This window comes from Salvelinus fontinalis, chromosome 38 (assembly GCF_029448725.1).
Source record: "Salvelinus fontinalis isolate EN_2023a chromosome 38, ASM2944872v1, whole genome shotgun sequence".
In the NCBI taxonomy this organism is placed as follows: Eukaryota; Metazoa; Chordata; class Actinopteri; order Salmoniformes; family Salmonidae; genus Salvelinus; species Salvelinus fontinalis.
In genome coordinates, this window is record NC_074702.1 from 11412748 (window position 1) to 11437965 (window position 25218).

General features: G+C 45.7%; 2 protein-coding genes across 2 annotated transcripts; one reads left to right on the forward strand and one right to left on the reverse strand.

Annotated features, from left to right (window-relative positions):
- Positions 1 to 1473: 1473 nt before the first annotated feature.
- On the reverse strand, positions 1474 to 3232 carry LOC129837779 (apolipoprotein A-I-like). The gene is made up of 4 exons (XM_055904223.1): positions 3180 to 3232; positions 3017 to 3070; positions 2662 to 2812; positions 1474 to 2305 (listed from the first exon to the last, which is right to left on the reverse strand). Exons 2-4 carry the CDS (start codon positions 3054 to 3056, stop codon positions 1729 to 1731), a joined length of 768 nt encoding a protein of 255 aa, XP_055760198.1. The 5' UTR covers positions 3057 to 3070; positions 3180 to 3232; the 3' UTR covers positions 1474 to 1728.
- A 5678-nt stretch (positions 3233 to 8910) lies between these two features.
- LOC129837778 (apolipoprotein A-IV-like) lies at positions 8911 to 10499 on the forward strand. Its single transcript, XM_055904222.1, has 4 exons — positions 8911 to 8962; positions 9067 to 9122; positions 9365 to 9515; positions 9633 to 10499. The coding sequence occupies exons 2-4, from the start codon at positions 9083 to 9085 to the stop codon at positions 10207 to 10209; spliced, it is 768 nt and encodes a 255-aa protein (XP_055760197.1). The 5' UTR covers positions 8911 to 8962; positions 9067 to 9082; the 3' UTR covers positions 10210 to 10499.
- The last annotated feature ends 14719 nt before the right edge of the window (positions 10500 to 25218 follow it).

Here is a 25218-nt window from a genome sequence, read left to right on the forward strand (position 1 = left end):
CCGTGCTGGGCTTGGTGTGGGCTAGCCCGTGCTGGGCTTGGTGTGGGCTAGCCCGTGCTAGGCTTGGTGAGGGCTAGCCTTAGCTGGGCTTGGTGTGGGCTAGCCTGTCCTGGGCTTGGTGAGGGCTAGCCTTAGCTGGGCTTGGTGTGGACTAGCCTGTGCTGGACTTGGTGAGGGCTAGCCTTAGCTGGGCTTGGTGTGGGCTAGCCTGTGCTGGGCTTGGTGAGGGCTAGCCTTAGCTGGGCTTGGTGTGGGCTAGCCTGTGCTGGACTTGGTGAGGGCTAGCCTTAGCTGGGCTTGGTGAGGGCTAGCCTTAGCTGGGCTTGGTGTGGGCTAGCCTGTGCTGGGCTTGGTGAGGGCTAGCCTTAGCTGGGCTTGGTGTGGGCTAGGCTGTGCTGGGCTTGTTGAGGGCTAGCCTTAGCTGGGCTTAGTGAGGGCTAGCCTGTGCTGGGCTTGGTGAGGGCTAGCCTTAGCTGGGCTTGGTGTGGGCTAGCCTGTGCTGGACTTGGTGAGGGCTAGCCTTAGCTGGGCTTGGTGAGGGCTAGCCTTAGCTGGGCTTGGTGTGGGCTAGCCTGTGCTGGGCTTGGTGAGGGCTAGCCTTAGCTGGGCTTGGTGTGGGCTAGGCTGTGCTGGGCTTGTTGAGGGCTAGCCTTAGCTGGGCTTAGTGAGGGCTAGCCTTAGCTGGGCTTGGTGTGGGCTAGCCTGTGCTGGACTTGGTGAGGGCTAACCTTAGCTGGGCTTGGTGTGGGCTAGCCCGTGCTGGGCTTGGTGTGGGCTAGCCCGTGCTGGGCTTGGTGTGGGCTAGCCCGTGCTGGACTTGGTAAGGGATGGCCCCTGTTGGGCTTGGTTTTGGATGGGCCGTGTTGGGCTTGGTTTTGGATGGGCCGTGTTGGGCTTGGTTTTGGATGGGCCGTGTTGGGCTTGGGTGGGCTAGCCCATGCCCACCTTGCCCACCAAATACCCACATGGGAGTCATGTTTTCTGGGTATGAATGTTACATGCCAGTACATTGGCATTTTACCAGCATTGACATGTAAAAGGACAGAGACCTGGATAAACCTGTTGCTGACACATGAGCTAGATATACAAATGTCAGCAGGGCCAGTCTGGCTTAGGAGGCCCAGGAAATAACAGTCTCTAATTAAGCAAAGGGATTTCACACACTCAACACAAGTATGTGTGTTACTAAAAGAGAGAGAGAGCGAGACAGAGAGAGCGAAACAAAGAGAGAGACAGAGTGACACACACAGAGAGACACACACAGAGACACAGAGAGAGAAAGAGAGAGAGACACAGAGAGAGAAAGATAGAGAGACACAGAGAGAGAGAGAGAGACAGAGAGAGAGAGAGAGAGAGAGAGAGAGAGAGAGGCACACAGAGACGGGGACAGCCATAGTTGTGACTTTTCCTGTGTCCTTAAGTGACATATTGCATGTGTAATTGGAGTGTAATGAATGAGGGAACAATCTTGCGTATGTTCATAATTTCAATAGCTTTATTTTTCTTTAAAAATTAATACAATTAAAAAAGTTGACATTATCCAACAAGGTAAAAACAAACACATATAAATATTTGAGTGTGAACGTTGAGTGTGAACTAAATAATAATAAATATGATGCTCTGGGCATATGCCCAGTTTAGTTTCCATGTTTTACAGTGCAGTTCGGGGTATGACAGAATCACTCAAAACGTTTCAGAGGATCAAGGAGTGGTGTTGGTTTGGGCCATTTAGTTGGTGTTGGTGAAGGCCTGGTAGAGGGCGGTGAGCTGGGCCTTCAGGTCCTGGGCGTAGGGGTCCAGCTTGTCCTTCAAGTCCTCAGCATAGGGGGCCAGGCTCTTCTGCACCATCTGAGCTCTGGTGGCCAGCTCGCTCTGGAGGTTCTCGGCCAGGGGGGCCACTCTCTTCTGGAAGTCCTGCAGGCGCAGGTCCACTTTCTGCTTCAGCTCATCTGTGTAGGGACCCAGCTGGGACTGCATCTCCTTCACACTCTGCTCCAGACTCCCCTTCAGCTCCTCACTCTTCTGGAGCAGGGTGGCCCTCAGGGCCTCGGAGTCCAGGGACTCTGCATAGGGAGCCAGATCCTGTTTCAGCTGCTCCACTCTCTGCTGGACTTGTGTTTTCATCTCCTCTGCGTAGGGCTCCAGTTTCCCCTTGACACTGCCCAGGTCTTGCTCCAGACGCTCTCTCAGCACCTCAGCCTCCTGGGTAATCTTGGTCATCAGGTCCTTGGCTGCAGGAGGAAGCTGCTCCTGCAGGGAGATGGCGTATTGGCTGGCCACATCAGCACTCTCTGTAATGCGGTCACTGCAGGAGAGGAGAGGGGTCTGGTCAGTTCAGGATTCTAGTTTTATTTATTTATTTTATTTTACTTACTGTAACTAGGCAAGTCAGTCAAGAACAAATTCGTATTTACAATGACGGCCTACCCCGGACAAACCCTCCCCTAACCCAGACGGCGTGGGCCAATTGTGCACCACCCTATGCAACTCCCAATCACGGCCGGTTGGGATACAGCCCGGGATTGTCTGTAGTGATGCCTCTAGCACTGCGATGCAGTGCCTTCGACCGCTGCGCCACTCGGGTGACTAGTACTCTGAGGGCTTCCACTACAGACATTACACACATGTTATGACAACTAGATCACAGGTCAAATGACTTACTTGACATCCTGTCCCAACTGAGACTTCCTGATCATCTGGACGGTGTCGTCGGCAGTTTTTGTTGCCTTGGCGACGTAGTCCCAGAAGGCATCTGTCAGCTGCTCCAGCTGTGGCTTGGGCTCATCAGCATAGAATAGGTTAGCATGGCAACCTGTTGGGGCATGGAAGTAGAGTTAGTTCCTGTGGAACTGCTCGTTTAACCTGACCTGCTTTATGACCTTACACTGTTCAAGGAGCTTGAATTAGACTAAGTTTAAAATAATAATCATTCTAATAATCAAGTTGCATTCAAAAGGTTTCAATAAAAAAAAATTACAGAGTAGTTACGTTTGTGGTAACATTAGATGTTACTTACCAGAGAGTATAGCAATTGCAAGCACCGCCAACACCTTCATATTTGCGTTTCTCACTGAAACAGAAACATTATTAATCAATTACACTTCAATTACATTTGAATCTTAGAACCCTAAAATCCTAGTGTCTCAACACCTTGTTTTGAATCTCAGCATTGGCCTCACCTGTTTTTTTCTTGGTGTATCTCTGTGTATTCAGTCTGTCTGTGTGTCTATCAGGCCAGAGCCACGCTGTATATATAGTCGAAACCAGAGCTGTAGATGTAAGCCCAAAGTCCAGGAGTCACTGCCATGTCACCTCTCTTCCTGCTTCTACTACAACTCCTTGCTCGCTGTCATCACATGACTGTGCGGCTACTATATTGACATGCACACACACACGCACACGCACACGCACACACAATACACAATGACAATACATTATTTTGTTACCTTCATATTCATTCTCTGAGCCTGACAGACTGAACATAGACAGACCAGACTTGATTAAGCTTGCTTTGATTGAACTTCAATATGTTTCCTTTGGGAATCTCCCCCACCACCACCATGGTCCTTTTTATTGGTTATATTCTAATTAGACAACTGTGCATGGACCTTGACCCTTCTACTGAAAGCCTCATTCTAGAGAAGACTTACAGTCAGGGATGCACCTTTCACTGGGGACGGGGGGGAAGGGGGACATGCCCCCCCCACATTCTGAAATTGCATTTTTGTCGCCCACAGTTTTATCATTAGAAATGATACAATAGAGGCAACTGTGTGCTTTAGGACCATGCGGACGTCTCCGATCGGTTGGGTAGTCTGTTTGGAGTGTTTATCCGACTGGATAAAAATATAGAAATCATTTTCTAAAATATGCCCCCCCCACTTCTAAAACCCCTGCTTAAAGTAATACTAATGAGTAAAGGTATTCCACTGCTGATGGCCGGCAGATAACCTTAAACATGTCCACACCACAGACACTTTGTAATCAGGTCAAGCAATGAGACCACAACCACATATAATACTAACTAGATTCTACGAATGCTGGCATTAGTCCATTTTACATTGGTGCTTTTCGACAAGGATATGATTTCATTATAGACATCCTGTCGTTTGTTTAGCCATCAAAGGTAGCATCCCAACGGTTGTGTCTTCTCAACTGCCAACGCAAACCTATAGCGCAGTGTCAACCTTGACACATTTTAGTCATCACTGGGGTCAGAGGTTATTTAAGGTGTTGAACGTTGCACTGTAGTGCATTTACATAGGAAATAGTAGATTCCAGGCAACACCTTATTCTACTCTCTATAGAGTGGCACTGTGATGGTTTGTAATAAGGCACAGTGGGCAGATATGAGGTTTAGAACTCAACTCCTGACTTCACAGCTCCAGGTTACCAGGATGTGACATCATGAATAACTCAAGTGATGTAGAATGAGTGCTGTGAAGATTCTCAATCTGGCCATTCTCTGGGTAGACTGATCCACCTTTTTGACATGGTAATGTTGTTCCCAGACACTTCTTTGCGCAATAACCTGGGGGCGAGGTTATGACAAGGTCAACTACCAGTATAGCACAGTAACACACTATCCATTTCAACAGAATAACTACAGTATGACAAAGGGGGAGCTTTACTTTGAAAAATGAAAGTCTACCGTAACATTTAATTGATTCCAAATACGTTCCTAGACACCATATGTTATCTTATGCCTTAACCAACCATGTTGTTCCACCTCCTACATATGCGATGACATCACCTGGTTTAAACATCTCTAGAGACTATATCTCTCTCATCATTACTCAATGCCTAGGTTTATCTCCAATGTACTCACATCCTACCTTATGTTTGTCTGTACACTATGCCTTGAATCTATGCTACCGTGCCCAGAAACCTGCTCCTTTTACTCTCTGTTCCGAATGTGCTAGACGGCCAGTTCGTATAGGATTTAGCCGTACCCTTATCCTACTTCTCCTCTGTTCCTCTGGTGATGTAGAGGTTAATCCAGGTCCTGCAGTGTTTAGCTCCACTCCCATTCCTCAGGTGCTCTCATTTGTTGACTTCTGTAACTGTAAAAGCCTTGGTTTCATGCATGTCAACATTAGAAGCCTCCTCCCTAAGTTTGTTTTACTCACTGCTTTAGCACACTCTGTCAACCCTGATGTCTTAGCCGTGTCTGAATCCTGGCTTAGGAAAACCACCAATAACCCTGAAATCTCCATCGCTAACTATAACATTTTCCGCCAAGATAGAACTGCCAAAGGGGGCGGTGTTGCAATCTACTGCAAAGATAGCCTGCAGAGTTCTGTATTACTATCCAAGTCTGTACCCAAACAATTCGAGCTTCTACTTCTAAAAATGCACATACTTCTAAAAAGTCTCTCACTGTTGCCGCTTGCTATAGACCTCCCTCTGCCCCCAGCTGTGCCCTCGATACCATATGTGAATTGATTTCCCCCCATCTATCTTCTGAGCTCGTGCTACTAGGTTACCTAAACTGGGACATGCTTAACACCCTGGCCATCCTACAATCTAAGCCTGATGCCCTCAATCTCACACAAATTATCAATGAACCTACCAGGTACAACTCCAAATCCGTAAACACGGGCACCCTCATAGATGTCATCCTAACTAACTCGCCCTCCAAATACACCTCTGCTGTTTTCAATCAAGATCTCAGCGATCACTGCCTCATTGCCTGCATCCGTAATGGGTTTGCGACCAAATGACCACCCCTCATCACTGTCAAACGCTCCCTAAAACACTTCTGCGAGCAGGCCTTTCTAATCGTCCTGGCCGGGGTATCCTGGAATGACATTGACCTCATCCCGTCAGTAGATGATGCCTGGCTATTCTTTAAAAGTGCCTTCCTCACCATCTTAAATAAGCATGCCCCATTCAAAACATTTAGAACTAGGAATAGATATAGTCCTTGGTTCACTCCAGACCTGTCTGCCCTTGACCAGCACAAAAACATCCTGTGGCGTTCTGGATTAGCAACGAATAGCCCCCGTGATATGCAACATTTCAGGGAAGTTAGGAACAAATACACACAGGCAGTTAGGAAAGCTAAGGCTAGCTTTTTCAAACAGAAATTTGCATCCTGTAGGACTAACTCAAAAAAGTTCTGGGACACTGTTAAGTCCATGGAGAATAAGAGCACCTCCTCCCAGCTGCCCACTGCACTGAGGCTAGGAAACACTGTCACCACCGATAAATCCACTATAATTGAGAATTTCAATAAGCATTTCTCTACGGCTGGCCATGCTTTCCACCTGGCTACCCCTACCCCGGTCAACTGCCCGGCACCCTCCACAACAACCCGCCAAAGCCCCCACCCTTTCTCATTCACCCAAATCCAGTCAGCTAATGTTCTGAAAGAGCTGCAAAATCTGGACCCCTACAATTCAGCCAGGCTATACAATCTGGACCCTCTCTTTCTAAAATGATCTGCCGAAATTGTTGCAACCCCTATTACTAGCCTGTTCAACCTCTCTTTCGTGTCGTCTGAGATTCCCAAAGAATGGAAAGCTGCCGCGGTCATCCCCCTCTTCAAAGGGGGTGACACTCTAGACCCAAACTGCTACAGATCTATATCTATCCTACCCTGTCTTTCTAAGGTCTTCGAAAGCCAAGTTAACAAACAGATTACCGACCATTTCGAATCCCACCGTATCTTCTCCGCTATGCAATCTGGTTTCCAAGCTGGTCATGGGTGCACCTCAGCCACGGTCAAGGTCTTAAACGACATCATAACGGCCATCGATAAGAGACATTACTGCGCAGCCGTATTCATCGACCTGGCCAAGGCTTTCGACTCTGTCAATCACCACATTCTTATTGGCAGACTCGACAGCCTCGGTTTCTCAAATGATTGCCTCGCCTGGTTTACCAACTTCTTCTCTGATAGAGTTCAGTGTGTCAAATCGGAGGGCCTGTTGTCCGGACCTCTGGCAGTCTCTATGCGGTCTCACAGGGTTCAATCCTCGGGCCGACTCTCTTCTCTGTATACATCAATGATGTTGCTCTTGCTGCTGGTGATTCTCTGATACACCTCTACGCAGACGACACCATTCTGTATACTTCTGGCCCCTCTTTGGACACTGTGTTGACCTCCAGACGAGCTTCAATGCCATACAACTCTCCTTCCATGGCCTCCAACTGCTCTTAAATGCAAGTAAAACTACATGCATGCTATTCAACCGATCACTGCCCGCACCTGGTCGCCCGTCCAGCATCACTACTCTGGACGGCTCTGACTTAGAATACGTGGACAACTACAAATACCTAAGTGTCTGGTTAGACTGTAAACTCTCCTTCCAGACTCACATTAAGCATCTCCAATCCAAAATGAAATCTAGAATCGGCTTCCTATATCGCAACAAAGCATCCTTCACTCATGCTGCCAAACATACCCTCGTAAAACTGACCATCCTACCGATCCTCGACTTCGGTGATGTCATCTATAAAATAGCCTCCAACACTCTACTCAACAAACTGGATGCAGTCTATCACAGTGATATCCGGTTTGTCACCAAAGCCCCATACACTACCCACCATTGCGACCTGTACGCTCTCTTTGGCTGGCCCTCGCTTCATACTCATCGCCAAACCCACTGGCTACAGGTTATCTACAAGTCTCTGCTAGGTAAAGCCCCGCCTTATCTCAGCTCACTGGTCACCATAGCAGCACCCACTCGTAGCACGCGCCCCAGCAGGTATATCTCACTGGTCACCCCCAAAGCCAATTCCTCCTTTGGTCGTCTTTCCTTCCAGTTCTCTGCTGCCAATGACTGGAACGAACGGCAAAAATCTCTGAAGCTGGAAACACTTATCTCCCTCATTAGCTTTAAGCACCAGCTGTCAGAGCAGCTCACAGATTACTGCACCTGTACATAGCCCATCTATAATTTAGCCCAAACAACTACCTCTTCCCCTACTCTATTTATTTATTTATTTATTTATTTTGCTCCTTTGCACCCCATTATTTCTATTTCTACTTTGCACATTCTTCCATTGCAAAACTACCATTCCAGTGTTTTACTTGCTATATTTTATTTACCTTGCCACCATGGCTTTTTTGTTGCCTTTAACTCCCTTATCTCACCTCAGTTGCTCACATTGTATATATACTTTTTTCCCCACTGTATTATTGACTGTATGTTTTGTTTATTCCATGTGTAACTCTGTGCTCTGTGTTGTATGTGTCTAATTGCTATGCTTTATCTTGGCCAGGTCGCAGTTGCAAATGAGAACTTGCCTCATCTAGCCTACCTGGTTAAATAAAGGTGAAATAAAACATATAAAAAATCTACTGGCTATTGTGAAATTACATCTAATGAATAGACTGGGCCCATGCGACCCCTAACCCTAGACCCTATCACAGTTTGCATGGGCCGGGGTCAAATGAACTTTGGTCATACAACTGACACATGGAAGTGCTTGAACACATGACCTCACAGTGAAACTGAAAACTATATCATAGAATATATTCTGTGAGTCAATGCCAGCTGGCTGGACATCGAACTTAAACTGACTATAAATCAATAGCATATCTGATCAGACTGTGATACCTCATGAAGGTTGGGAGGAAGGTGTTGTCTGGACAAGGTGCTATTTATGTCTGAGAAATGGCTGTGATTGGCTCAGAGAATGGCTGATTCGATCTGAGACTTTCTGTGCCATCAAGGAAAAATCCATGAAACTGACCTGGTGTGAACCAGATACTCACTATTAGCATTGTAGAGTTGTAGCATCATATATAAAGGCAAAGATACATTATGGTTGAGCGGTGCACTGCGGTCTGAGTGTTTATGATTTGGAGCACTGCTGACAGCGAGGCACTGGCTCCTGGACTTTGTGTTCCTTACTGCCCTGCTCACTATATATACAGGCCAGGACACGGCTGAAACTACAGTCACTGCAGACTGGACTCAGAGATACACCAACACACTCATACACAAAGACGGTAAGCTGGATTCTACAGGTCCATGGTATTATTTGATAGCATTCCATGATGTTTTTTTTCTGGTGGATTACAATGTTTTAAGTGATTGCTGCTTTATTTCACAGAATCTGATTGAGAGTCATGAAGGTCCTTGTGGTGCTCGTTCTGGCTGTATTCACTGGTGAGTGGGATACAAGAATATTCAGATTAGAAATGAAGTTTATAGAGCTGAAGTACAGCAACCTAATACCTTCCATCAATCTACCAAATTCATTTTAAGTCAATAGTCAATAATAACCATGGCATAGGGAGTATACTTTTCTAGTTACCTTAATGTCGCCAACAGGTTGCCATGCCTAACCAGTAATGACCATGAAAAAATACAGTTTCACAAAAAATAACTCTTCTGCTACGCCCCAATAGGCTGCCATGCTAACCTGTTCTACGCTGATGAGCCTAAACCACAGCTGGAGCAGCTGACAGATGCCTTCTGGGACTACGTTGCCAAGGCAACGCAAACGGCCGACGACACCGTCCAGATGATCAGGAAGTCTCAGCTGGGACAGGATGTCAAGTAAGTCATGTGATCTGTGATGTAGTTGTCATAACGTGTGGAATGTCTATAGTCGAATCGCTCAGATTACTAGGATGGGGACCTGAACTGACCCCCCTCTCCTCTCCTCTCCTGCAGTGACCGCATTACAGAGAGTGCTGATGTGGCCAGCCAATACGCCATCTCCCTGCAGGAGCAGCTTCCTCCTGCAGCCAAGGACCTGATGACCAAGATTACCCAGGAGGCTGAGGTGCTGAGAGAGCGTCTGGAGCAAGACCTGGGCAGTGTCAAGGGGAAACTGGAGCCCTACGCAGAGGAGATGAAAACACAAGTCCAGCAGAGAGTGGAGCAGCTGAAACAGGATCTGGCCCCCTATGCAGAGGCCCTGGACTCCGAGACCCTGAGGGCCACCCTGCTCCAGAAGAGTGAGGAGCTGAAGGGGAGTCTGGAGCAGAGTGTGAAGGAGCTGCAATCCCAGCTGGGCCCCTACACTGACGAGCTGAAACAGAAGGTGGACCTGCGCCTGCAGGACTTCCAGAAGAGAGTGGCCCCCCTGGCCGAGAACCTCCAGAGCGAGCTGACCACCAGAGCTCAGATGGTGCAGAAGAGCCTGGCCCCCTATGCTGAGGACCTGAAGGACAAGCTGGACCCCTACACCCAGGACCTGAAGGCCCAGCTCACCGCCCTCTACCAGGCCTTCACCAACACCAACTAAATCACAAACACTTTCCTCCAACTGACTACTCTTGCCCTCTTGATGACTGTATTCTCCCTTCAAAGCCTTAGAACATGCCACCGTTGTCAATAGAATGAGGGAGAGTTTACAAAGATGAAATTAGTCATGCAGATTAGGTCCATTCTGTATTTTGTATAAACTGAATTGTCTCTGATGAGTCAATGACATCTTTGTATTTGTTTGTTTGTTATCTGAAGGTTGGTCAGTGACTGTGCCATGTTGGTGTTGTATTCTTAATTTATGGAAATAAAAAGCGAAACTAAACATAACTTAAATGTATTGTGTCTTATGTGTCGTGTCTATGATGCTAATTTAAATAATTTAAGCTACTTCCCCAAATTATAAAGTGGTGATAAGGGTATGGAAAGTCATATTAGCACATTCAAATAGTACATAAACATTGTCCAATAAGACTGATTGCATGTAGGACTACTGTATGCCGTTGATCCACTCTCTTCAACATAAGCATGTGCGTCAGAAATATCATAAATAAGTGTGTATCACAGCATAAACAAATCTTGAAGATGTTTAAATATTACATTTACATTTTAGTCATTTAGCAGACGCTCTTATCCACAGCGATTTACAATTAGTGCATTCATCTTAAGATAGCTAGGTGGGACAACCACATATCTCAGTCATAGTAAGTACATTACTTCTCATTAAAATATCAAAATATCTCCCGGGTGGCGCAGTGGTCTAAGGCACTGCATCGCAGTGCTAGTTGTGCCACCAGAGACTCTGGGTTCGAGCCCAGGCTCTGTCGCAGCCGGCCGCGACCGGGAGGTCCATGGGGCGACGAACAATTGGCCTAGCGTCGTCTGGGTTAGGGAGGGTTTGGCCGGTAGGGATATCCTTGTTTCATCGCGCACTAGCGAATCCTGTGCACGCTGACCAGGTCGCTAGGTGTATGGTGTTTCCTCCGACACATTGGTGCGGCTGGCTTCCGGGTTGGAGGCGCGCTGTGTTAAGAAGCAGTGCGGCTTGGTTGGGTTGTGTTTCGGAGGACGCAAGGCTCTCGACCTTCGTCTCTCCCAAGCCTGGAGTTGTAGCGATGAGACAAGATAGTAACTACTAACAATTGGATACCACGAAATTGGGGAGAAAAAAATTAAATAAGCTAAATATCTTACTCAAAGGGAGAGTAAAAGCTATAAGGATTATAGCCTGTAGTGTTTGTCTTCAAAGTGGAAGCCATAATTACAACCTCTGTGTTGTGATAATTGTGTTGTTTGTTCTATGACCGGTTAGTTCATATGCCTTGACACCGTGATATACAGTATAGGCCTATAGCCGAGACAATAGGAAGACACAGTGGCAGAATAAACTCAACCACACATTTGTTTCATCACAAAACCGGAGAGCAACATCTGTCCGATGAAGTCCACAAAGCATATTGCATGTAACAAACAGTTACATGACCTACAGCATGGTCAATCAAGTTAATATTTCTGACATTTTCGAACTACTGAACAACTATTGATTTAGAACAGCGGAGTTACTGCAGGTCCCAAAGAAAACAGGAGCTGCCTCCACTATTCCAGCACCTTTTCAACTTTAACATTTCAACATCCTCAAATCACCTATGCTTAGTCTAATACAGTTGCATCTAAAAGATTCCCGAAACAATTTAGTCCAATCAACGTAAGCGAAATATCATGTGGCTGTCCATTGTACTGATTTGTGTGTGTGTGTGTGTGTGTGTGTGTGTGTGTGTGTGTGTGTGTGTGTGTGTGTGTGTGTGTGTGTGTGTGTGTGTGTGTGTGTGTGTGTGTGTGTGTGTGTGTGTGTGTGTGTGTGTGTGTGTGTGTGTGTGTGTGTGTGTGTGTGTGTGTCTGTGTGTGTGTCTGTGTGTGTGTGTGTGTGTGTGTGTGTCTGTGTGGGGGGGGGGGGCATCTCAGTGCAAGAGGTGTCACTATAGTCCCTGGTTCGATTCCAGGCTGTATCACATCTGGCCGTGATTGGGAGCCCCATAGGGCGGTGCACAATTGGCCCAGCGTCGGGGTAGGCCAGGATAGGCAGTCATTGTAAATAACAATTTGTTCTTAACTGACTTGCCTAGTTAAATGAAGGTTAAATAAAATGTCAAAAAAGAAAAACATCTACTGTAGCTACATATTGAACTTCCATCCTCTGAGGCCAGGGGCACAATGTATGAATTAACATTTGGATCCAAATCCCTATCTCCATCCAGCTAATTTAGGATAAGGCCACCAGAGGACAACAACACAACGAGATGCAACAATCCAAACTGGATTCCCTAAACACATTTTTTTGGTGCGCCAGGACCATTCACAGTTGAGTTCACTCAGTTTAACTCAAAATATATAAATTATTGTATATGTTTTGGTACATTTTGGGGGGAAGCCTGGCTTCCCTTGGCATCCATGAATACACACCACTGGCATAGCTTGCTTGCTCCTTCAACATAGTTTTAGAATGAATGCCATCTAGTGGCAGTTCATTGTCAATTCAGGGAATTATAAAGCCCTGTGCAATGATGGTGAATTACTGACCTCTTCAAAGAAATCAGAAAATAACCGTATATACAATGACCTGACAAACAGTCATGTACAGCTCTCTCTACCCCCCCCTCTCTCTCCCTCTCTCTCTCTGAAATACTTGTAAAAACAATACAGTCCTGTAACACTATCTGAAATCCTATCACACCCCACAATCCCAATCCCCCTCCAGAGGTGGGTATGGAGCATGTTCAGAGCTGTCTCTGCATGTCTGATGATGTACCTGTATCACCCATCCTCCCTCTCTCACCCTCTGGCTCTGCCAGGGCTTTCCCATGCCGCCTCACCCAGAGGAAAACAAAATTCCTTGGCTCTGCCCCAAACTGCCACTGGCACCAGTAACCGTTAACCCTGTTGGGTTAGCCCTGTACTTCCTTTGTTCAACATCATTACACTATCAACCTAATATAAATGACCTGTGAAACGTTTTCTACTGGCCAAACTGTTAACCCTCCAAACACTGTTAGACAAGCATATTATTTGTTTACTGTTACTTGTATTGGGTAGCAGAACGTATGTCCATTAAACAACTCTGTGAGAACAGGGAACATGACAACTCAGTATAAAACAAAAGTGGATGTTGATTTATATATTTGCCTGGTAGTAAGACTGTAAAACGAATCTCTGAGATCTGCCTTATGCCACAGGGGTTCTGTGATGATAAACTAAATAAAGGGCCCACATCTAAGCCTATAATGAACTGGCAAAAGGCTAATAGATAAGAACGACAAGAGACAAGTACAGAAATGGTCCTTACAGTGTTCCTTATGTTCCTTGGAGCAGCATTTTTACATAGTGAACTGTGTTTGATTTATGGTCCTTGTTGTTTGCTAGTGAACAGACACTGTATTTCTACGTAAAAAGGGCATTGGAGGTGAGGTCAACCTATTGTTTGGTGCAAGTTGCCACCTGTCAGCTACGTAAGCAAAATCAGTGAGTCAGAAGCAGATGACTGACCACACACACACGGAGAATGGAATCAAACCTTCAAAACAGGACCCAGCTGAGTGCCCTTTGACCCAGGCACAGCCAGTTGTGGTGACATCACAGACTCATGTGAAGTTAGAGGTGAGAGGTCTCACTCTGACCAGAGGTGACCAACTAACCACAGACCACAGTCCTCCAGCTCCCGTCACACCACTCCTGACTCCAAGATGAGCTGGCTGGGGTTATGAGAGTTCACTGCTAACCGACAACCTCTCACACACTGCCCTGGTAGACGCATATTACCACATCACCCATCCTTACAATGAGAGGGAACAAATAAATATATTTTTTTTAGGACAAGAGGAAGTGTCTTCTGTTACAGAACTCTGTAGAAGTCTGTCGGTCTGTCTGTCTACAGCTAGTTATACCGTACCATCATTCTTCTTATTCTCTCTCTCACTTCCCTCTCATTCTCTCTCCCTGTTTCTATGACCCCAATGTTCATGCCTTGAAAGCCATTACAAAAGCTCTACTGCACTACTGTTCATAACAGCTGTGCTGCAATCCCTGTCCCTCGTGGTCCCAGCTTTAGTAGGACATGTCTGTCTGTCCCAGCAGGGAGAGCAGCAGTGGGTAGGGTATTGAGTTCAGCTCAGGCTGAGACATTTAAATACAAAGAGTGAACCAAATCACAATCAAATCAAATTGTATTTGTCACATGCTTCATAAACAACAGGTGTAGTCTAAAAGTGAAATGCGTATGGGCCTTTCCCAACAATGCAGAGAGAAAGAAAATTGAAAACATTATAGAAAAATAATAAACACGAGGAATAAATACACAATGAGTAACGATGTGCAAGGGTAGCAGGTAATTAAGGTAGATATGTACATATACAATACCAGTCAAACGTTTTAGAACATGCAAGGCTTATTCTTTATTTTTACTATTTTCTACATTGTAGAATAATAGTGAAGACATCAAAACTATGAAATAACACATATGGAATCATGTAGTAACCAAAAAAAGTGTTAAACAATTCAAAATATATTTGAGATTTGAGATTCTTCAAATAGCCACCCTTTGCCTTGATGACAGTGTTGCAAACTCTTGGTATTCTCTCAACCAGCTTCACCTGGAATTATTTTCTAACAGTCTGGACGGAGTTCCCACATATGCTGAGCACTTGTTGGCTGCTTTTCCTTCACTCTGCGGGCCAACTCATCACAAACCATCTCAATTTGGTTGAGGTCAGGGGATTGTGGAGGCTACGTCATCTGATGCAGCACTCCAACATTCTCCTTCTCGGTAAAATAGCCATTACACAGCCTGGAAGTGTGTTGGGTCATTGTGCTGTTGAAAAACAAATGATAGCCCAAACCAGATGGGATGGCATATCGCTGCAGAATGCTGTGGTAGCCATGCTGGTTAAGTGTGCCTTGAATTCTAAATAAATCACAGACAGTGTCACCAGCAATGCACCCCCACACCACAACACCTCCTTCGTGCTTTATGGTGGGAAATACACATGCGGAGATCATCCGTTCACCCACACACGGCGGTTGGAACCAAAAATCTCCAATTTGGACTCCAGACCCAAGGACAAATTTCACCCGGTCTAATGTCCATTGCTCGTGTTTCTTGTCCCAAGCAAATATCTTTGTCTTATTGATGTCCTTTAGTAATTGTTTCTTTGCAGCAATTTGACCATGAAGGCCTGATTCACAGTCTCCTCTGAACAGTTGATGTTGAGATGTGTCTGTTACGTGAACTCTGTGAAGCATTTATTTGGGCTGCAATTTCTGATGCTGGTAACTCTAATGAACGTATCCTCTGCAGCAGAGGCAACTCTGGGTCTTCCATTCCGGTGGGCGTCCTGCTCCATCATGAGAGCCAGTTCCATCATAGCGCTTGATGCTTTTTGCGACTGCACTTCAAGAAACTTTCAAAGTTCTTGAAATGTTCCGAATTGACTGACCTTCATCTCTTAAAGTAATGATGGACTGTTGTTTTTCTTTGCTTATTTGAACTGTTCTTGCCATAATATGGACTTGGTCTTATTTGAGCTGTTCTTGCCATAATATGTACTTGGTCTTTTACCAAATATGGCTATCTTATGTATACCACCCCTACCTTGCCACAACGCAACTGATTGGCTGAAATGCATTAAGAAGGAAAGAAATTAACTTTTAAGAAGGCACACCTGTTAACTGAAATGCATTCCAGGTGACTACCTCATGAAGCTGGTTGAGAGAATGCCAAGTGTGTGCAAAGCTGTCATCAAGGCAAACTGTGGCTATTTGAAGAATCTCAAATATAAAGTATACTTTGATTTGTTTAACACTTTTTTGGTTACTACATGATTCCATATGTGTTATTTCATAGTTTTGATGTCTTCACTATTATTCTCAAATGTAAAAAAAAATGTGTCCTCAAATTGCTTGTAGTCAGAAGAGAACACATGAACTGCAGTGGCTGTGCATCTCAATATATGCTAGCTGGCTAGATATGTACATATCCATTCTGACCAATCAGTGAAGAGATAGAAGTTGACTCCTGGAGGTTATCTCATACTATCAGGCTCTGAACAAACCAATCAATTCCAGTTTGTTTCTTTGGAGAAGGCTTCTTGTGATTACAACACAGAGAGTAATGTCTAGTATTGACAGTAGAGGTAGCGTACCTGCTGGACCATTCTCAGTAAAGGCCATCGGTACTGCTGGAATCAGTAGTGTTGCTGATAACAAGACCTATATATGGCCAGCATTGCACATATATAGACTGTCATTACCTGAGTATAACAATGACTTAACATAAGATTCCTCATTATGAAAGCTCTGTTGTTGTACCACTGGGGCTTTCCAGAACCCCTTACAAGACCCAATATGTTAACTTTCACCATACAACACCATCTCTAACTGTAATGAGTGACGCTCTCCTCATCCTCGGATGAGGTGAGGAGAGAGGGATCTGAAGACCAAAACGCAGGCTTTGGGAAATAAGCCATCTTTATTATACAATATGATGGCAACACGAAACGAAACAAAACACTTTCAAACTACAAAACAAGAAAACGACGTTGAACGAAACCTGAACATAAACTTACATAACTAAACATAAACTTACGTACAGGAAACGGACGACATCGAAACGAAACAAACAAACGCTACAGTCCCATGTGGTACGAACGTACATACAGACATAGGAGACAATCACCCACAAACAAACAGTGAGAATGCCCTACCTAAATATGACTCTTAATTAGAGGCAAACGCAAACCACCTGCCTCTAATCAAGAGCCATACCAGGCAAACCAAAACCAACATAGAAACAGATAACATAGAATGCCCACCCAACCTCACGTCCTGACCAACTAACACACAAAAACTAACATAAATAGGTCAGGAACGTGACACTAACCAAGCCTTAACAATGCTTAGATCTTACTATGCCAGACTAAATTCCTGAGCAGAACATATTCAGGTCAAATCTGATGTGATAAACAAGCAATACCGCAAGGACATTGTTGATCAGGATGTGGCCTTGATGTACTTCCATTGTATTCATTAGTTGTGTAAGGTACTTAAGTAAAAATACTTAAAAGTACTACTTAAGTCATTTTGGGGGTATCTGTACTTTACTTTACTATTTATATTTTTGACAACATTTACTTTTACTTCACAAATTCCTAAAGAAAATAATGTACTTTTTACATCATACATTTTCCCTGAAACCCAAAAGTACTCATTACATTTTGAATGCTTTAGCAGGACAGGAACATGGTCCAATTCAAGCACTTATCAAGAGAACATCCCAGGTCATCCCTACCTCCTCTGATATGGTGGACTCACTAAACACATGCTTCGTTTGTAAATGATGTTGGTGTGTGCCCCTGGCTATACGTAAATAAATAAAAACAAGAAAATGGTTCCATTCTGGTTTGCTTAAAATAAGGAATTTGAAATGATTACTGTCTAAGTACTGTATATTTTAACAACTACATTTAGTTTTGATATTTAAGTATATTTAAAACCAAATACTTTTAGACTTTAACTCAAGTAGTATTTTACTGGGTGACTCACTTATACTTGAGTGTCACGTCTACTCCCGCTTCCCCTCTCCGGCGCTCGACGTTGCCGGTCTACTAACCACCGGTCCTGGCAACCCTCATTACGCACACCTGTGTCCCATCATGAGGAACACCTGGACTCCATCACTACCCTGATTACTTCCCCTTTTTCTAGCACTCCTTTGTTATCACCCACCAGGAAATAATGTTTATGTTTTCATGTTAGATGCTGCTCTTGTATCAGTCCATGTTCGTTGTCATTAAACGCACTAACTGCACTTGCTTCCTGACTACCTGCGTCTATGTTACAGAATATTGCCTCGGCGAACAGGGAGACCTACTTCGCCATCACCACGATCAGCTGGTGCAACTGGGGATGGCGATGGATGAGGTCCTCCGCATTCTTCAACGTCTAGACCTTCCCCAAGGGGCATCACACCCAACGAGCGAAGGATCCTCTACCATGAATCGACACAGCGAGCCAGCACCCCAGCCCATTCAACAGTCTGCATAGGTCAGCGATGCCCGTTTGTCCCTTTCAGACAAATATGACGGGACTCCGTCCAAATGCCATGGCTTTCTCCTCCAGTGCTCCCTCTACTTTCTCATCAAACGGTAGCCCCCACCACCGAGAGGTCCAAAGTTGCCACGGTTATTTCCCTGTTGACCGGCGGGTGTGGGAGAGAGGAGAGGAGGAGCTGGGTTCCTATGGGAGGTTCATGGCTCTGTTCAGAGGAGTTCAGTCATCCACCGGAGGGCAGAGAGGGGGGTGAGCGACCTACTCCAAATACGGCAGGAGGACCAGACTGCTGAGGAGTACGCCCTCACCTTTAATACAGTGGCAGCATCCAGCGGATGGAATGAGCCGATGCTCCGCACCTTATTCAGAAGAGGATTGCGTGAGGGAGTCCAGACAGAGCTGGCATGCCGAGACGACACCTTCTCATTGGACACACTCATCACGATGGCCATCCGTCTGAATAACCATCGCCTCTCTCCCTCCTTCGTTGACCGATCTGAGTCAGAGTTTGAACCCATAGAGGTAGGTACCACATGCCTCCCTGCATCTGAGCAACGCCGTCGGAGACAGTGGTGCTCTGTCCCTATTGTGGCCAGGAGGGACACAAGCTTCAACAGTGTCCGCTACGATCTAACCCGAGAGTCAGTAGATCGGAGGGACGGTCCAGTGATCATCCATCTCCTGAGGTAGGTGTGAGTGTTCCATCTTCACTCTCCGCCAAACTTTTTTAGTATCAATATCACTGGCTGTCCCTCATGTTTTGTTTCCACAGCTCTTTGTGGACTCTGGTGCCGCTGGGAATTTTATTGACCAGGCCCTTGCCTCGTCCCTGAACATAACATCATACCCTCTCTCCTCTCAGTTTCCAGTTCACGCGATGGAAAACCGACCACTGGGATCTGGCACAGTCACACACATCACAGCATCACTCACAATCACCGTGGGACCCCTGCACCAAGAAATCCTCCCCTTCCTCATCATCCAGGCACCCGTACACAGTTGTCCTCAGCCTCCCTGGCTGAGGATGGAGATTACGGCCTGGGCACTCGGATGCCGGAAGACCTGCTTTCCCTTACCCTGTGGTTCCACGTCGGTTGAGAGTACTGTAGTTGCCCTCCAGGACGACATCCCGAAGGTTTACCAGGATCTCCGGGAGATTTTCTCCAAGACTCGCGCCACCTGTCTCTCTCCTCATCGCCCCTGGGACAGTGCCATCAACCTGCTAACAGACTCTGCGCCTCCATCCAGGAGGCTATCTAACAGGGTTTCATTCCCCCATCCACCTCCCCTGCGTCAGCTGATTTCTTCTTTGTGGCCAAGAAGGAGGGGGGTCTTTGTCCATGTATTGACTACAGAGGTCTCAATGGCATCAACACCAAGTACCGCTACCCCCTCCCGTTGGTGCCGGCCGCCATTGAACAGCTCCTTGGGGCCCAGTTTTTTACCAAGCTGGACCTGCGGAGTGCCTACAATTTGATCTGCATCCAGGAGGGGGGTGAATGGAAGATGGCCTTCAGCACAGTGTCTGGGCACTACGAGTACTTGGTGATGCCTTATGGTTTAGCCAATGCTCTGTCGGTGTTCTAGGCATTCGTGAACGAGGTGTTTTGGGACATGCTTGGGCACCAGGTGGTTGTGAGTATATAGATATCATCCTGAACTACTCTGCCACCTTGGAGGAGTACATCGCCAACGTTCGGGCAGTTCTGAGACGCCTCCTGGAAAACCATCTGTACGTCAAAGCGGTGAAGTGCCAGTTCCATCGGGTCGCCATCTCCTTCTTGGGATATAGGAACAGCCCGCGGGAGTGGTTCTAGAGGAAAGGAAGTTAGCTGCGGTCAGGTCATGGCCAGTCCCAATCATCATAAAGGGACTACAACAGTTTTTGGGGTTTGCCAACTTTTATCGCCGCTTCATCAGGAACTTCAGCTCCATCGCCTCTCCACTCTCCTCAAAGGTGGTCCCCGTAAGTTGGCGTGGAATCCTGCGGCTGAGGCATTCCACCTGTTGAAGGGGTATTTCACCTCCGCCCCGTTGCTGAAACACCCAAACCATATGCTGCCCTTCGTGGTGGAGGTGGATGCCTCAGAAGTGGGCTTGGGGGCTGTCCTGTCACAATATCAAGGTAATCCACAAAAACTGTATCCATGAGCATACTACTCTAAAAATCTTTCCCCTGCAGAGAGGAACTATGACGTCGGTGATCGGGAGCTCCTGGCGGTGAAGTTGGCAGTGGAGACACTGGCTGGAGGGCACCACGGACCCGTTTCTCATGCTCACTGACAATCGGAACTTGGAGTACATACGGACAGCAAGGCGGCTGAAGTGGTACCATCATACCGCCCTCCGGAATCGTTGCCCGCGTTCTCTGAAACATAGACATGGACATCCGCCAGGCTCTGGAGAGGGAACCCGCACCTGTCCTCCGGAGAGCACCTACATTCCCATGGAGGTAAGGGATCAGCTTTTGACCTGGGTGCACATATCCCCTGCCGATGGACACCCACCAGGACCACCACTCAGTCTATCTCTGTTAAGTACTGGTGGCCCACCTTGGCGCAGGACTTGCCCACTATGTCAACTCCTGCTCCATATGCTAGGCTATGCTAGGTAAAGTGCCGCCTTATCTCAGTTCACTGGTCACGATGGCTACACCCACCCGTAGCACGCGCTCCAGCAGGTGTATCTCACTGATCATCCCTAAAGCCAAAACCTCATTTGGACACCTTTCCTTCCAGTTCTCTGCTGCCTGCGACTGGAACGAATTGCAAAAATCTCTGAAGTTGGAGACTTTTATCTCCCTCAACAACTTTAAAAATCTGCTATCCGAGCAGCTAACCGATCGCTGCAGCTGTACATAGTCCATCTGTAAACTACCCACCCAATTTACCTACCTCACCCCCATACTGCTTTTATTTATTTACTTTTCTGCTCTTTTGCACACCAGTATCTCTTCTTGCACATGATCATCTGATGATTTATCACTCCAGTGTTAATCTGCTAAATTGTAATTATTCGAGGTATTGCCTACCTCATGCCTTTTGCACACATTGTATATAGATTCTCTTTTTCCTACCATGTTATTGACTTGTTTATTGTTTAATCCATGTGTAACTCTGTGTTGTTGTCTGTTCACACTGCTATGCTTTATCTTGGCCAGGTCGCAGTTGCAAATGAGAACTTGTTCTCAACTAGCCTACCTGGTAGGCTACCTGGTAGGCCTAGCCTAAAGGTGAAATAAAAATAAATAAATAAAAAATATGTGCCCAAACCAATTCTCCCAGGACACTACGGGAGAAACTCCACCCCTCTCTGTGCCTCAGTGGCCTTGGACCCATCTGTTGCTAGATTGTGTCACTGATCCTCCCCTGTCTGATGGTTTCACCACTTGTATGGTTGTTGTGGACAGATTCTCCAAATCCTGCCGTTTTTATTGCTCTCTGGTCTCCCTACCGCTCTCCAGGTAGCTGGGGCACTGTTCCAGCAGGTCTTCTGGCAGTATGGCCTTCCAGAGGATATTGTCTCCGATTTGTGGCTCCCAACTAACATCACGTGTATGGAGGAGATGGGGCGTCACGGCCAGCCTCACTTCCGGCCTCAATCTAACGGGCTTGTGAGAGGATGAACCAGGAGCTGGGTAGGTTCCTGACGTGTCACTGCCAGGACTGGCAGGGGGAGTGGGCCCAACTCCTTCCTTGGGCTGAATACACTCAGAATTCTTTGCAACACTCCTCTACCGGGCTGACTCCCTTCCAGTGTGTTCTGGGATATCAGCTGGCTCTGTGGACTCCGAGCCAGACCGAAGCTCCTGCGGTGGATGAGTGGTTCAGGCGCGCAGAAGAGGTATGGAACGATGCCCATGTGAGACTCCAGCGCGCTGTCAGAAAGAGCAGGCAGATCGCCACCACAGTGAGGCTCATGTGTTCCATCCTGGTGATCGCTTATGGCTCTCCACCAGGAACCTCCCGCACCGCCTGCCCTGTAAAAAGCTGAGTCCCCAGTTTGTGGGACCGCTCAAGGTCCTCTGGAGGGTTAACGAGGTAACTTACAGGTTACAACTCCCCACTAACTACCAGATCTCATTATCTTTTCATGTTTCTCACCTCAGGCCGGTGTTTCCTAGTCCCCTGGCTGATGCCGCCCCCCCCACTCCCCATCTCCGGTGCTCGACGTTGTCGGTCTACTAACCACCGGTCCTGGCAAAACCTCATCACGCACGCCTTGCAACCCTCATTACACACACCTGCACCCCATCATGGGGCAAACCTGGACTCCATCACTAACCTGATTACTTCCCATTTATCTAGCACTCCTTTGTTATCACCCTCCAAGCAATATTGTTTGTTTCCATGTTAGAAGCTTCTCATGTTTTGTATCGTTCATGTTATTTGTCATTAAACTCACTAACTGCACTTGCTTCCTGACTCCCTGCGTCTACGTTACTTTAATAGAAAATTATTCAATTTATAACAATTTGTTACTATTTCCTCCACTGGTACACATTGCCTTTTGATCAAGAAGAGTAATCTGCAAATGCACAGACAGAATGACTATCCTCTCTCAAATAACACTAGTTTTGACCTTTGCTTGAATCCTAAGAATATCATTTGGGGGATGCTTATTTTTGTCCTGTTATAAACAAGTGTAATGGAATTCTTTGTTGCATATCCCAACTCCCCCTGAGACACCTGCAGGGAGTGGGGTCACGGCCAGGGTCACCATTGTACAGCGCCTCTGGAGCAATTAGGGTTAAGTGCCTTGCTCAAAGGCACAGCGGGATATTTCACCTTGTTGGCTATGGTATTTGAACCAGTGACTTTTCGGTTACTGGCCCAAAGCTCTAACCTCGCTGTCCAACAATACATAAACTGTAACTAGACCTAACAAAAAGGAGAATTAGAGCTAAATGTGAGTGTGAGTTGAACTCATGTGGCTCTGGAGTCAGAACTTTATTTTTGTCATTGTCTCAGTTCCTTACAGGCTTTGAACAATAAAGCTATCTCTGTCAAATCCTTATCTTGAGAGTTATATTGAGGTTATAATATGCACATTTTCTACAGTATCTCCTTTTACCTCGGTTGAGGAAAAAAAACAATTTCTCTCATTGGACATGCCTATCCCAACTAACCGCAGTCTGTGATGTATGAACTCTTTGTTGCTCCTCACGCCACTCTCTCTACCGCCCACTCATAATCCTTCCTACTGCACCCCAGCTCTATCCCCAAGCCCTGACATGTCTCTGGGAACAGCAGTATCTCCCACTCCTATCTTGTTTTGCACTGATCTGTTAGCCTGGGGAGTTATTGTTTTGAGGAAATAACAGATGTTAACAGTTACAGTGCCTTCAGAAAGTATTCATACCCCTTGACTTATTCCACATTTTGTATTCAAAATGAATGCAAAATGGATTATATAGATTTTTCTCTCACCCATTTACACACACAATACCCCATAATGACAAAGTGAAAACATGCTTTAAAACTTTTGAAAATGTATTCAATTAAATACAGATATCTAATTCACATAAGTATTTCCCCCCCCCCCCAGGTCAATACTTTGTAGAAAAACATTTGGCAGAGATTAAAGCTGTGAGTCTTTCTGGGTAAGTCTCTAAGAGCTTTTCACCCCTGGATTGTGCAACATTTGCCCATTATTATTTTCAAAACTCTTGAAGCTCTGTCAAATTGGGTGATTATTTTCAGGTCTTTTAATAGATTGCCAAGTCAATGTAGCCCTTCCCTGCAGTCAGATGACCAAATCGCCCCATAGTCTCCTCATGGGTGAAATGTAAATCATATTTTTCATAATTTTCATAATCAACATAAAAATAAAAGAAATACGATGTTTCTGTCAAAGGATGTCATATTTCAGTCTTCTGTAATGTATATAAAGTGTAATATTGGGATGCAAACTCAAAATGTAATACAACTCTATATCTGACATGGTACAGGTGTCTTCTTTGAAGCCATGTGTGTGAGGTGTATACTTTTGTTTCAAAGTAGATTTGTTTAAGACTACCAAGAAACACTCTGCGTGATCTCATTTAGCCCACTGCAGTAAATAGTTATTAAGTCAAAACTGTAACTCTGCCACTCAGGAACATTCACTGTCTTCTTGGTAAGCAACTCCAGTATAGATCTGGCCTTGTGTTTTTGGATATTATCCTGCTGAAATGTGAATTAATCTCCCAGTGTCTGGTGTAAATCAACTGAACCAGGTTTTGCTTTAAGATTTTGCCTGTGCTTAGCTCCATTCTGTATTTTTTTTATCCTGAAAAATTCCCCAGTCCTTAACGATTACAAGCCTACCCATAACATAATGCAGCCACCACTATGCTTGAAAATATGGAGAGTGGTACTCAGTAATGTGTTGCATTGGATTTGCCCCAAACATAACACTTTGCATTCAGGACAAAAAGTGAATTGCTTTGCCAAATGTTTTGCAGTATTACTTTAGTGCCTTGTTGCAAACAGGATGCATGTTTTGGAATATTTTTTATTCTGTACAGGCTTCCTTCTTTTCCCTCTGTCAATTAGGTTAGTATTGTGGAGTAACTACAAAGTAGTTGATTCATCCTTATTTTTCTCTTATCACAGCCATTAAACTGTAACTGTTTAACATCACCATTGGCCTCATGGTGAAATCCCTGAGCGGTTTCCTTCCACTCCGGCAACTGAGTTAGGAAGAATGCCTGTATCTTTGTAGTGACTGGGTGTATCGATACACCATCCAAAGTGTAATCAATAACTTCACCATGCTCAAAGGGATATTCAAAGTCTGCTTTCTTATTTTTACCCATCTACCAATAGGTGCCCTTCTTTGTGAGGCATTGGAAAACATCCCTGGTCTTTGTGGTTGAATGTGTGTTGGAAATTCACTGCTCGACTGAGGGACCTTACAGTTAATTGTAAGTGTGGGGTACAAAGATGAGGTAGTCATTCAAAAGTCATGT